This window comes from Pristiophorus japonicus, chromosome 9 (assembly GCF_044704955.1).
Source record: "Pristiophorus japonicus isolate sPriJap1 chromosome 9, sPriJap1.hap1, whole genome shotgun sequence".
In the NCBI taxonomy this organism is placed as follows: domain Eukaryota; kingdom Metazoa; phylum Chordata; class Chondrichthyes; family Pristiophoridae; genus Pristiophorus; species Pristiophorus japonicus.
In genome coordinates this window covers 4,220,241-4,233,452 of record NC_091985.1, presented here as the reverse complement: position 1 = coordinate 4,233,452, position 13,212 = coordinate 4,220,241, and the positions used below count along the sequence as shown (strand labels likewise).

The 13,212-nt window shown below is 52.3% G+C and overlaps 1 protein-coding gene across 2 annotated transcripts in view; it reads left to right on the top strand.

Moving 5' to 3' along the window:
- The window catches only part of LOC139272917 (E3 ubiquitin-protein ligase TRIM65-like), a 31,529-nt gene that overhangs the window by 2,665 nt on the left and 15,652 nt on the right, over positions 1 to 13,212 (top strand). Inside the window, exons 2-4 of one of the 2 annotated variants that reach the window (XM_070889020.1) lie at positions 178 to 273; positions 1,732 to 1,965; positions 6,819 to 6,990. In XM_070889020.1, coding sequence (XP_070745121.1) covers positions 178 to 273; positions 1,732 to 1,965; positions 6,819 to 6,990 — 502 coding nt within the window. The remainder of the gene's footprint in view (positions 1 to 177; positions 274 to 1,731; positions 1,966 to 6,818; positions 6,991 to 13,212) is intronic. The other variant, XM_070889021.1, reaches the window with a different exon arrangement.

The window sequence follows — 13,212 nt, the reverse complement described above, 5'->3', positions numbered from 1 at the left end:
AGTGCACTCCCTATAACCAGAGTAACTCACTGGCGCAGTGCACTCTCTATAACCAGAGTAATTCTCAGGCCCAGTGCACTCCCTATAACCAGAGTAATTCTCAGGCCCAGTGCACTCCCTATTACCAGAGTGTGGGCTGAGAAGCATCAGACTTAAGACAGTTTTGTGATTTTCCAGGAGCCAATGATGCAGCGTCAGCAGTGGGTGGAGTCACAGCTTCGAAGGACGTTGGATGAGATAACTACCTGGAAGGAATGGACTGTCTCCCAGCAGGTCAGCTCCCGCACTTAGCTGGATCTGTGTGTCGTCGCTCCTTCCCTCGTGCTGTCTGTGTGTAGATTCTGGAGGCCCCCGCTCCACCTGTCCCATCGCCAGTCACTGGGCATCCAGCAGTGCAGACACAGTTCCCCCATCAGCCGCTCCACCATGTTAGATCCCTGCTCACGGTCAGAGCATGGGGGGAGGGGGAGGGGGCCGGGGGCGGGAGCAGGGGGAGTGAGGGGGGTGGGGGGAGTGAGTGGGTGGGGCAACGGCAATGAGTGGGGGCAGGGGAGAAGGGCGGGGGCAGAGGGAGTAAGAGGGGAAGGGTGGAGTGAGGGGGTAGGGCAGGGGGAGTGAGGGGGGTGGGGGGAGTGAGGGGGTGGGGGGAGTGAGGGGGTGGGGCAACGGGAGTGAGTGGGGGCAGGGGAGAGGGACGGGGGCAGAGGGAGTAAGGGGGGAAGGGTGGAGTGAGGGGGTGGGGCAGGGGGAGTGACGGGGGTGGGGGAGGATAGTGAGGAGTTGGGGGAGGGGGGGTGGGGTGGGTGAGGGAGGGAGGGGTTTGGGAGTGCAGGTTGATGGGGAGGTGTTGGGGAGTGGAGGGAGGGGTTGGGGAGTGAGGGGGGAGTGAGGGGGTGGTGCAGCGGGTGTGAGGGGGGGCAGGGGGCGGGGGAGGGGCAGAGGGAGTGAGGGGGCATGTGGAGTGAGGGGGAGGGGCGGGAGGGACAGTGAGGGGGTGGGGCCGGGGGAGTGAGGGGGGTGGGGGTGGATAGTTCGGAGTTGGGGGGAGGGGAAAGGAGGGAGTGAGGAGGGGAGGGGTGGATAGTTCGGAGTTGGGGGGAGGGGAAAGGAGGGAGTGAGGAGGGGAGGGGTGAGGGAGGGAGGAGTTTTGGAGTGAGGGTGGAGGGGGAGGGGTGGGGGAGTGAGGGAGGGAGGGAGGGAGGGGGGAGTGAAGGGGAGTGAGGGAGGAGAGATGGGGAGTGAGGGAGGGAGGAGTGAGGGAGGGAGGGAGGGGGGAGTGAAGGGGAGTGAGGGAGGAGAGATGGGGAGTGAGGGATGGAGGGGTGGGGGAGTGAGGGGGAGGTGGAGGCGGCAGGGGATGTGAGGAGGGAGGGACAGGAGGATGGAAGGGAGCAGGGGAGGGGGTGGGGGTAGAGGATTGCAGGAGGATTGAAGCGGGGGTCCAATTGACGCTGGTCGGCCGTGTGGCAATGAGGCCCAGGCCCCGGTAAGGGGGGAGGGTTGAAGAGCTGCGTGGAGTCCTGTGGGGGACGGGAGGCCTCCCTGCCCCCGAGCCCAGGCCCGAGGGGGACGCGAGACCTTCCTGTCCACCGAGCCCAGGCCTGTGCGGGATGGGAGGCCTCCCTGCCCCCGAGCCCAGGCCTGTGTGGCTAGGACAAGCCCCATGTCCTGGGGGTGCGAACACCTCTCTGTCACAAACCGCATGGAAGATTTCCTGTGCTTTCCCCCCAGGCCTCGCTGCATGGACTGGGAGCGGAGGTGGAGCGGGAGTTCGGGGAGCTGAGCGCGGCGGTGGAGAAAGCGCGCGGCAAGGTGGGGGGCCTGTTGGAGCATGAGGAGCGACGAGTTCTCCGGGAGTCTGGGGCCGCCATCACCCAGCTGGAGCAGCACATGGACGGGCTCAGACATGAGCAGCTCGGTCTACAGGCCTGCCTCGCCATTCACGACCATCTGCAGCTGGTGGAGGTAATGTGGCCATAGAAACATAGAAAATCGGTGCAGGAGTAGGCCATTCGGCCCTTCGAGCCTGCACCACCATTCAATAAGTTCATGGCTGATCATTCCCTCAGTACCCCTTTCCTGCTTTCTCTCCATACCCCTTGATCCCTTTAGCCGTAAGGGCCATATCTAACTCCCTCTTGAATATATCCAATGAACTGGCCTCAACAATTCTCTGCGGCAGGGAATTCCACAGGTTAACAACTCTCTGAGTGAAGAAGTTTCTCCTCATCTCAGTCCTAAATGGCCTACCCCTTAATCCTTAGACTATGTTCCCTGGTGCTGGACTTCCCCAACATCGGGAACATTCCTCCTCCATCTAACCTGTCCAGTCGCATCAGAATTTTACATGTTTCTATGAGATCCCCTCTCATCCTTCTAAACTCCAGTGTATAAAGACCCAGTCGATCCAGTCTCTCCTCATATGTCATCCTGCCATCCCTGGAATCAGTCTGGTGAACCTTCGCTGCACTCCCTCAATAGCAAGAACGTCCTTTCTCAGATTAGGAGACCAAAACTGAACACAATATTCCAGGTGTGGCCTCACCAAGGCCCTGTACAACTGCAGTAAGACCTCCCTGCTCCTATACTCAAATCCCCTAGCTATGAAGGCCAACATACCATTTACCATCTTCACCACCTGCTGTACCTGCATGCCAACTTTTAATAACTGATGTACCATGACACCCAGGTCTCGTTGCACCTCCCCTTTTCCTAATCTGACGCCATTGAGATAATATCCTGCCTTCGTGTTTTTGTCACCAAAGTGGATAACCTCACATTTATCCACATTATACTGCATCTGCCATGCGTTTGCCCATTCACCTAACCTGTCCAAGTCACCCTGCAGCCTCTTAGCATCCCCCTCACAGCTCACACTGCCACCCAGCTTAGTGTCATCTGCAAACTTGGAGATATTACACTCAATTCCTTCATCCAAATCATTAATGTATTTTGTAAAGAGCTGGGGTCCCAGCACTGAGCCCTGCGGTACCCCACTAGTCACTGTCTGCCATTCTGAAAAGGACCCGTTTATCCCGACTCTCTGCTTCCTGTCTGCCAACCAGTTCTCTATCCATGTCAGTATATTACCCCCAATACCATGTGCTTTAATTTTACACACCAATCTCTTGTTTCGGACCTTGTCAAAAGCCTTTTGAAAGTCCAAATGCACCACATCCACTGGTTCTCCCTTGTCCACTCTACCAGTTACATCCTCAATAAATTCCAGAACATTTGTAAAGCATGATTTCCCTTTCATAAATCCATGCTGACTTGGACCGATCCTGTCACTGCTTTCCAAATGCATTGCTATTTCATCTTTAATAATTAATTCCAACATTTTCCCCACTACTGATGTCAGGCTAACCGGTCTATAATTATTACGAATACTTCTCGCATTTAGGCACAGAGCCTTCAGGCTTGTCTTTTTAACACACTTTGCCTCTTTAGAATTTTGCTGTAATGTGGCCCTTTTTGATTTTTGCCTTGGGTTTCTCTGCCCTCCACTTTTACTTTTCTTCTTTCTATCTTTTGCTTCTGCCCCATTCTCCTTCCCTCTGTCTCCTTGCATAGGTTCCCATCCCCCTGCCATATTAGTTTAATCCCTCCAGGGGGGCAGTACCCGCTCACTCTCCACCTCACCCGCCCCCTCCCTCTCCCTCATCCTTACCCTCATCCTCCGCTTCACCCCTCACCCTCACTCTCCCTCTCCCCCTTCAACTCCCCCTCCCTCACCCTCTCCCAATTTGTGGACAGCCATGAGATAAATTACCAGGTAATCAGTTTTTTAGTGAATGTTGGTTGAGGGATAAATATTGTCCAGGACAACAGAAAATTCCCCCGTTCTTCAACAACAACACAGCTCCCTCAGTACTGCCCCTCCGACAGTACTCCGCTCCCTCAGTACTTCCCCTCCAACAGTACGGCGCTCCCTCAGTACTGCCCCTCCGACAGTGCGGCGCTCCCTCAGTACTGCCTCTCCGAAAGCCCTCCCAAAGTGCATCACCTCACACTCCTCCCAATTAAATTCCATTTGCCACTGCTCTGCCCACCTGACCAGTAGATTGATATCCTCCTGCATTATCCTCTTCATTATCAAGCACACAACCAATTATAGTGTCATCAGAAATCATCTTAATCATACCCCCTATATTCAAATGTAAATCGTTGAGATACACCACAAAAAGCAAGGGACCCAGCACTGAGCCCTGCGGAACCCCACTGGAAACATCCTTCCAGTCACAAAAACATTCATCAACCATTCTCCTTTGCTTCCTGCCTCTGAGCCAACTTTGGATCCAACTTGCCACTTTGCCCTGGATCCCATGGGCTTTTACCTTCGTGACCAGTCTACCATGTGGGACCTTATCAAAAGCCTTGCTAAAGTCCATATACATTACATCGTACGCACTGCCCTCATCGACCCTCCTGGTTACCTCCTCAAAAAATTCAATCAGTTTAGTCAGACACGATCTTCCCTTAACAAATCCGTGCTGACTGTCCCTAATTAATCATTGCCTATCCAAATGTAGATTTATCCTGTCTTTCAGGATTTTTTCCAATAATTTTCCCACCACTGAGGTTCGGCTGACAGGCCTGTAATTACTCGGCCTATCCCTTTCTCCCTTCTTAAACAAGGGTACTACATTAGCAGCCCTCCAGTCCTCCGGCACCATGCCCAGATCCAAAGAGGACGGGAAAATGATGGTCAAAGCCTCTGCTATTTCCTCTTTTACTTCGCTCAACAGCCTGGGTTGCATTTCATCCAGGCCTGGGGACTTATCTACTTTCAAAGCTGCTAATCCCCTTAATACTTCCTCTCTCACTATATTCATTTCATCCTCGATAGCAGTATCTGCATTACCGCTTTCCTTTTAGAAAACAGACGCAAAGTATTCGTTAAGAACCCTACCAACATCTTCCACCTCCACACAAAGATTACCTTCATGGTCTCTAATAGACCCTACCCTTTCTTTTGTTATCCTCTTAGTCTTAATATATTTATCGAACATATTTGGGTTTTCCTTAATTTTACTAGCCAAGAATTTCTCGTGCTCTCTCTTAGCATTCCAAATATCCTTTTTAATTTTACCTCTAACTTTCTATATTCCTCCAAAGATTCTGTAGTATTTAGCTGTTGGTATATGACATAAGCGTCCCTTTTTTCTTTATCCTCTCCTGTAAGTCCCTGGACATTCAGGGGGCTCTCGAATTTTTATTCCCACCCTTTTTCTTTAAGGGCACATGTTTTGCCTGAGCCTTCCGGATCTCCTCCTTGAATGCCTCCCACTGTTCCGACACTGATTTACCCACAAGTAGCTGTTTCCAGTCCACTATGGCCAAATCACTCCTTAACTTAGCAAAGTTAGCTTTTCCCCAATTCGGGACTTTTCTTCCAAGCCTATCCTTGTCCTTATCCCTTACCAACTTGAATCTGACTGAATTATGGTCACTGGGACCCAAGTGCTCTCCCCCCCTTCAACCTGCCCAACTTCATTCCCCAAAACTAAATCCAAGACCGCCCCTCTCGTGTTGGGCTTGTTACATACTGACTAAAAAAGTTCTCTTGAATGCATTTCAAGAATTCCGCACCCTCTATACCCTTCACACTAAATTTGTCCCAATCAATATTTCGATAGTTAAAATCCCTTACTATTACTACCCTATGGTTTTTAGACTTCACAGCAATTTGCCTACATATTTGCTCCTCTATCTCCCTCCCACTGTTTGGGGGTCTATAATACACGCCCAGCAATGTGATCGCCCTGTTTTTATTTTTCAATTCGACACACAGGGCCTCATTTGATGATCCCTCTAACACATCATCTCCCTCACCACTGTAATAGTTACTTTAATCAGTACTGTGACCCCCCCAACCCCCCACATTTAACCTCCATCTCTATCTTGTCTAAAAATCCTGTAACCAGGAATATTGATCTGCCAAACCTGCCCCTCTTTCAGCCATGGTTATAATGGCTATAATGTCATACTCCCAATGCACTGCCTGAAAGGGTGGTAGAGGCAGAAACCCTCACCACATTTAAACAGTACTTGGATGTGCACTTGAAGTGTCGTAACCTACAGGGCTACGGACCTAGAGCGGGAAAGTGGGATTAGGCTGGATAGCTCTTGGTCGGTCAGTGCGGACACGATGGGCCGAAATGGCCTCCTTCCATGCTGTAAATTTCAATGGTTCTATGACCAACCCTCTATGTTGTCTCATCAAAGAACTCGAGCAAGTTGATTAAACACGATTTGCTTTTAACAAATCCGTGCTGGCTTTCCTTAATTGTCCAAGTGACTGTTAATTTTGTCCCTGATTATTGTTTCTCAAAGTTTCCCCACTACCGAGGTTAAACTGACCGGCCTGTAGTTACTGGGTTTATCTTTACACCTTTTTTGAACAAAGGTGTAACATTTGCAATTCCCCTGCCCTGTGGCACCTCTCCCGTATCGAAGGAGGATTGGAAGATTAGGGCCAGTACCTCCGCGATTTCTTCCTCCACTGCCCTCAGCATCCTCAGATACATCCCATCCGGTCCTGGTGACTTATCGATTTTAAATACAGCCAGTCTTTCTAGTACCTCGTCTTATCAATTCTTATCCCATCCAGTATCTCCTCCACCTCCTCCTTTACTGTGTCTATGGCAGCATCTTCTTCCTTGGTGAAGGCCAATACAAAGTTCTCATTTAGTACCTCCATGCGTAGGTCTCCATTTTGGCCCCACCCCTCTGTTTACTATTTATATGCCGATAGAAGACTTTTGGATTACTTTTTATGTTGGCTGCCATTCTGTTCTCATACCCTCTCTTTTCAGCGATCACAGACATTGAAGATGACTCCAGACTGTGCCGTGTGTCCAGCTGACCAATCACAGGTCCCGGCTCACCTGAGCAACCTGAGCAATGCAACAGCGGCACTGTCGGAGGTGCTGCGAGATCAACTGGCAGTCTTCATCCAGCTTAATGTGCCGGTCAGTGCCACCACAGGTCAGTGCTCACACCGGTCAGTGCCACCACAGATCAGTGCCATCGAAGGTCCATGCAATCGCAGTTCCGTGCCACACCAGTCAGTGGCCACACCAGTCAGTGCCCACACCGGTCAGTGCCCACACCGGTCAATGCCACACCAGTCAGTGGCCACACCAGTCAGTGCCCACACCTGTCAGTGCCCACACCGGTCTGTGCCCACACCAGTCAGTGCTCACACTGGTCAATGCCACCATAGGTCAGTGTTTGCTCGTGCTGTTGGGGAGGGGTTAAACTAATATGGCAGGGGGATGGGAATCTATGCAGGGAGACAGAGGGAAGTAGAATGGGGACAGAAGCAAAAGATAGAAAGAAGAAAAGTAAAAGTGGAGGGCAGAGAAACCCAAGGCAAAAAGCAAAAAGGGCCATATTACAGCAAAATTCTAAAGGGGCAAAGTGTGTTAGAACGACAAGCCTGAAGGCTCTGTGCCTCAATGCGAGGAGTATTCGGAATAAGGTGGACAAATTAACTGCACAGATAGCAATTAACGGGTATGATGTAATTAGCATCACATAGAAACATAGAAAATAGAAACATAGAAAATAGGTGCAGGAGTAGGCCATCCGGCCCTTCGAGCCTGCACCACCATTCAATGAGTTCATGGCTGAACATGCAACTTCAGTACCCCATTCCTGCTTTCTCACCATTTCCCTTGATCCCCCTAGTAGTAAGGACTACATCTAACTTCTTTTTGAATATATTTAGTGAATGCTCCAGGGCTCCAGGGTGACCAAGGCTGGGAACTCAACATCCAGGGGTATTCAACATTTAGGAAGAATAGACAGAAAGGAAAAGGAGGTGGGGTAGCATTGCTGGTTAAAGAAGAAATTAATGCAATAATAAGAAAGGACATTAGCCTGGATGATGTGGAATCGGTATGGGTGGAGCTATGGAATACCAAAGGGCAGACAACGCTAGTGGGAGTTGTGTACAGACCACCAAACAGTAGTAGTGAGGTTGGGGACAGCATCAAACAAGAAATTAGGGATGCATGCAATAAAAGTACAACAGTTACCATGGGCGACTTTAATCTACATATTGATTGGGTTAACCAAACTGGTAGCAATGCAGTGGAGGAGGATTTCCTGGAGTGTATTAAGGATGGTTTTCTCGACCAAAATGTCGAGGAACCAACTAGGGAGCTGGCCATCCTAGACTGGGTAATGTGTAATGACAAAGGACTAATTAGCAATCTTGTTGTGTGAGGCCCCTTGGGGAAGAGTGACCATAATATGGTAGCATTCTTTATTAAGATGGAAAGTGACACAGTTAATTCCGAAACTAAGATCCTGAACTTAAGGAAAGGTAACTTCGATGGTATGAGACGTGAATTGGCTAGAATAGACTGGCAAATGATACTGAAAGGGTTAGCGGTGGATAGGCAATGGCAAACATTTAAAGATCACATGGATGAACTTCAGCAATTGTACATCCCTGTCTGGAGTAAAAATAAAACGGGGAAGGTGGCTCAACTGTGGCTAACAAGGGAAATTAAGGATAGTGTTAAATCCAAGGAAGAGGCATATAAATTCGCCAGAAAAAGCAGCAAACCTGAGGACTGGGAGAAATTTAGAATTCAGCAGAGGAGGTCAAAGGGTTTAATTAAGAGGGGGAAAATAGAGTACGAGAGGAAGCTTGCTGGGAACATAAAAACTGACTGCAAAAGCTTCTATAGATATGTGAAGAGAAAAAGATTAGTGAAGACAAACGTAGGTCCCTTGCAGTCGGATTCAGGTGAATTTATAATGGGGAACAAAGAAATGGCAGATCAGTTGAACAAATACTTTGGTTCTGTCTTCACGAAGGAAGACATAAATAACCTTCCGGAAGAACTAGGGGACCGAGGGTCTAGTGAGAAGGAGGAACTGAAGGATATTCTTATCAGGTGGGAAATTGTGTTAGGGAAATTGATGGGATTGAAGGCCGATAAATCCCCAGGGCCTGATAGTCTGCATCCCCAGAGTACTTAAGGAAGTGGCCCCAGAAATAGTAGATGCATTCGTGATCATTTTTCAACAGTCTATCGACTCTGGATCAGTTCCTATGGACTGGAGGGTAGCTAATATAGCACCACTTTTTTAAAAAGGGAGGGAGAGAGAAAGCGGGTAATTATAGACTGGTTAGCCTGACGTCAGTAGTGGGGAAAATGTTGGGATCAATTATTAAGGATGAAATAGCAGCGCATTTGGAAAGCAGTGACAGGATCGGTCCAAGTCAGCATGGATTTATGAAAGGGAAATCATGCTTGACAAATGTTCTGGAATTTTTTGAGGATGTAACTAGTAGAGTGGACAAGGGAGAACCAGTGGATGTGGTGTATTTGGACTTTCAAAAGGCCTTTGACAAGGTCCCACACAAGTGATTGGTGTGCAAAATCAAAGCACATGGTATTGGGGGTAATGTACTGACGTGGATCGAGAACTGGTTGGCAGACAGGAAGCAGAGAGTCGGGATAAACGGGTCCTTTTCAGAATGGCAGGCAGTGACTAGTGGAGTGCCGCAGGGCTCAGTGCTGGGACCCCAGCTCTTTACAATATACATCAATGATTTAGATGAAGGAATTGAGTGTAATATCTTCAAGTTTGCAGATGACACTAAGCTGGGTGGCAGTGTGAGCTGTGAGGGGGACGCTAAGAGGCTGCAGGGTGACTTGGACAGGTTAGGTGAGTGGGCAAATGCATGGCAGATGCAGTATAATGTGGATAAATGTGAGGTTATCCACTTTGTTGGCAAAAACAGGAAGGCAGAATATTATCTGAATGGCGGCAGATTAGGAAAAGGGGAGATGCAACAAGACCTGGGTGTCATGGTTCATCAGTCATTGAAAGTTGGCATGCAGATACAGCAGGCGGTGAAGAAGGCAAATGGTATGTTGGCCTTCATAACTAGGGGTTTTGAGTATAGGAGCAGGGAGGTCTTACTGCAGTTGTACAGGGCATTAGTGAGGCCTCACCTGGAATATGTGTTCAGTTTTGGTCTCCTAATCTGAGGAAGGACATTCTTGCTATTGAGAGAGTGCAGCGAAGGTTCACCAGACTGATTCCAGGGCTGGCTGGACTGTCATATGAGGAGAGACTGGATCAACTAGGCTTTTATTCACTGGAGTTTAGAAGGATGAGAGGGGATCTCATAGAAACATATAAGATTCTGACGGGACTGGACAGGTTAGATGCAGGAAGAATGTTCCCGATGTTGGGGAAGTCCAGAGCCAGGAGACAGAGTCTTAGGATAGGGGTAGGCCATTTAGGACTGAGATGAGGAGAAACTTCTTCAATCAGAGAGTTGTTAACCTGTAGAATTTCCTGCCGCAGAGAGTTATTGATACCAGATCATTGGATATATTCAAGAAGGAGTTAGATATGGCCCTTACGGCTAAAGGGATCAAGGGGTATGTAGAGAAAGCAGGAAAGGGGTACTAAGGTGAATGATCAGCCATGATCATATTGAATGGTGGTGCAGGATCGAAGGGCCGAATGGCCTACTCCTGCACCTATTTTCTATGTTCCTTTGCCAAACCGGTCAGTGCCCCGGTCAGTGCCCACACCAGTCAGTGCCCACACCGGGCAGTACCCCGGCCAGTGCCCACACCGAGCAGTGCCCCGGTCAGTGCCCACAACAGTCATTGCCCACACCAGTCAGTGCCAACACGATCAGTGCCCACACTGGTCAGTGCCCACACCGGTCAGTGCCAACACCGGTCAGTGCTCACACTGGTCAGTGCCCCGGTCAGTGCCCACACCGGTCAGTGCCAACACCGGTCAGTGCCCACACCGGTCAGTGCCCTGGTCAGTGCCCACACCGGTCAGTGCCCCGGTCAGTGCCCACACCGGTCAGTGCCCTCACCAGTCAGTGCCCCGGTCAGTGCCCACACCGGTCAGTGCCCACACCTGTCAGTGCCCCGGTCAGTGCCCACACTGGTCAGTGCCCACATCGGTCAGTGCTCACAGCGGTCAGTGCCCCGGTCAGTGCCCACACCGGTCAGTGCCAACACCGGTCAGTGCCCACACTGGTCAGTGCCCTCACCGGTCAATGCCCCGATCAGTGCCCACACCGGTCAGTGCCCACACCGGTCAATGCCCACACCGGTCAGTGTCAACACTGGTCAGTGCCCACACCGATCAGTGCCCTCACCGGTCAATGCCCCGGTCACTGCCCACACCGGTCAGTGCCCACACCGGTCAGTGCCTATACCGGTCAGTGTCTTGGTCAGTGCCCACACCGGTCAATGCCCGCACCGGTCAGTGCCCTCACCGGTCAGTGCCCTCACCAGTCAGTGCCCCGGTCAGTGCCCACACCGGTCAGTGCCCACACCTGTCAGTGCCCCGGTCAGTGCCCACACTGGTCAGTGCCCACACCGGTCAGTGCCCACACCGGTCAGTGCCCCGGTCAGTGCCCACACCGGTCAGTGCCAACACCGGTCAGTGCCCACACTGGTCAGTGCCCTCACCGGTCAATGCCCCGATCAGTGCCCACACCGGTCAGTGCCCACACCGGTCAATGCCCACACCGGTCAGTGTCAACACTGGTCAGTGCCCACACCGGTCAGTGCCCTCACCGGTCAATGCCCCGGTCAGTGCCCACACCGGTCAGTGCCCACACCGGTCAGTGCCTATACCGGTCAGTGTCTTGGTCAGTGCCCACACCGGTCAATGCCCGCACCGGTCAGTGCCCTCACCGGTCAGTGCCCACGCCAGTCAGTGCCCCGGTCAGTACCCATACTGGTCAGTGCCCCGGTCAGTGCCCACATGGGTCAGTGCCCCGGTCAATGCCCACACCGGTCAGTGCCCCGGTCAGTGCCCACACCGGTCAGTGCTACCAGTCTGTTCCCACACCGGCCAGTGCCCACACCGGTCAGTGCCCCGGTCAGTGCCCACACTGGTCAGTGCCCACACCAGTCAGTGCCCACACCAGTCAGTGCCCCGGTCAGTGCCCACACCGGTCAGTGACCTCACCGTCAGTGCCCCGGTCAGTGCCCACACCGGTCAGTGACCACACCATCAGTGCCCACACCAGTCAGTGCCCACACCGGTCAGTGCCCTGGTCAGTGCCCACACCAGTCAGTGTTCCGGTCAGTGCCCTGGTCAGTGCCCTCATCAGTCAGTGCCCTGGTCAGTGCCCAGACCGGTCAGTGCCCACACCATTCAGTGCCCTGGTCAGTGCCCACATCAGTCAGTGCCCTGGTCAGTGCCCACAGCGGTCAGTGCCCACACCAGTCAGTGCCCACACTGGTCAGTGCCCCGGTCAGTGCCCACACCAGTCAGTGTTCCGGTCAGTGCCCACACCAGTCAGTGCCCACACCGGTCAGTGTCCCGGTCAGTGCCCACACCGGTCAGTGCACCAGTCAGTGCCCACACCGGTCAGTGCCCACACCGGCCAGTGCCCACACCAGTCAGTGCCCTGGTCAGTGCCCACATCAGTCAGTGCCCTGGTCAGTGCCCACAGCGGTCAGTACCCACACTGGTCAGTGTCCTGGTCAGTGCCCACACCGGTCAGTGCCCACACCGGTCAGTGCCGATGCCGGTCAATCTCGCCCTAATCCTGAGGGGCCGTACCGTGCCTCGGTCAGTGCTGGGCGGCTGTATTGAAACAGGGATTTAATGGGAGCCTCCATCAGTGAAGTTTGTGGAGCGCAGGACAGAGCAAGGGTAAAGGAAGATTGAGAGAGAGGAGGAGGAAGAGGAAATGTGGCCTTCTGTCTGTCTTGCACCGTGCTGTGTCCTCACGGGTACTGCCATTGCCTTTCCATGGCACTGCCTATCCGGGTCTTATTTTCATACCTCCATGCTCTTCGCCGAGGCTAGTGGAGCATTCACCGGCTGGTCCACAGAAACGCCACAAGGTGAACACTCCTCCCCATGGCCATAACCAGCGATACACCAGCCCATAGGGGCTCAGTCCAGCCCATACCCACCGGATGGGACATCCCGCAGGATGTAAACCCAGAACACAGAACCAGACCTCCTGTCTCCTCAGGACTGTCTGGGACACCTGTCTCCCCGGGACTGTCTGGGACACGTGTCTCCCCGGGACTGTCTGGGACACCTGTCTCCCCGGGACTGTCTGGGGTTCCCCTCCCTGGGACTGTCTGGGCTCCTGTCTCCTCGGGACTGTCTGGGGTTCCCCTCCCTGGGACTGTCTGGGCTCCTGTCTCCCCGGGACTGTCTGGGACTCCCCTCCCCTGG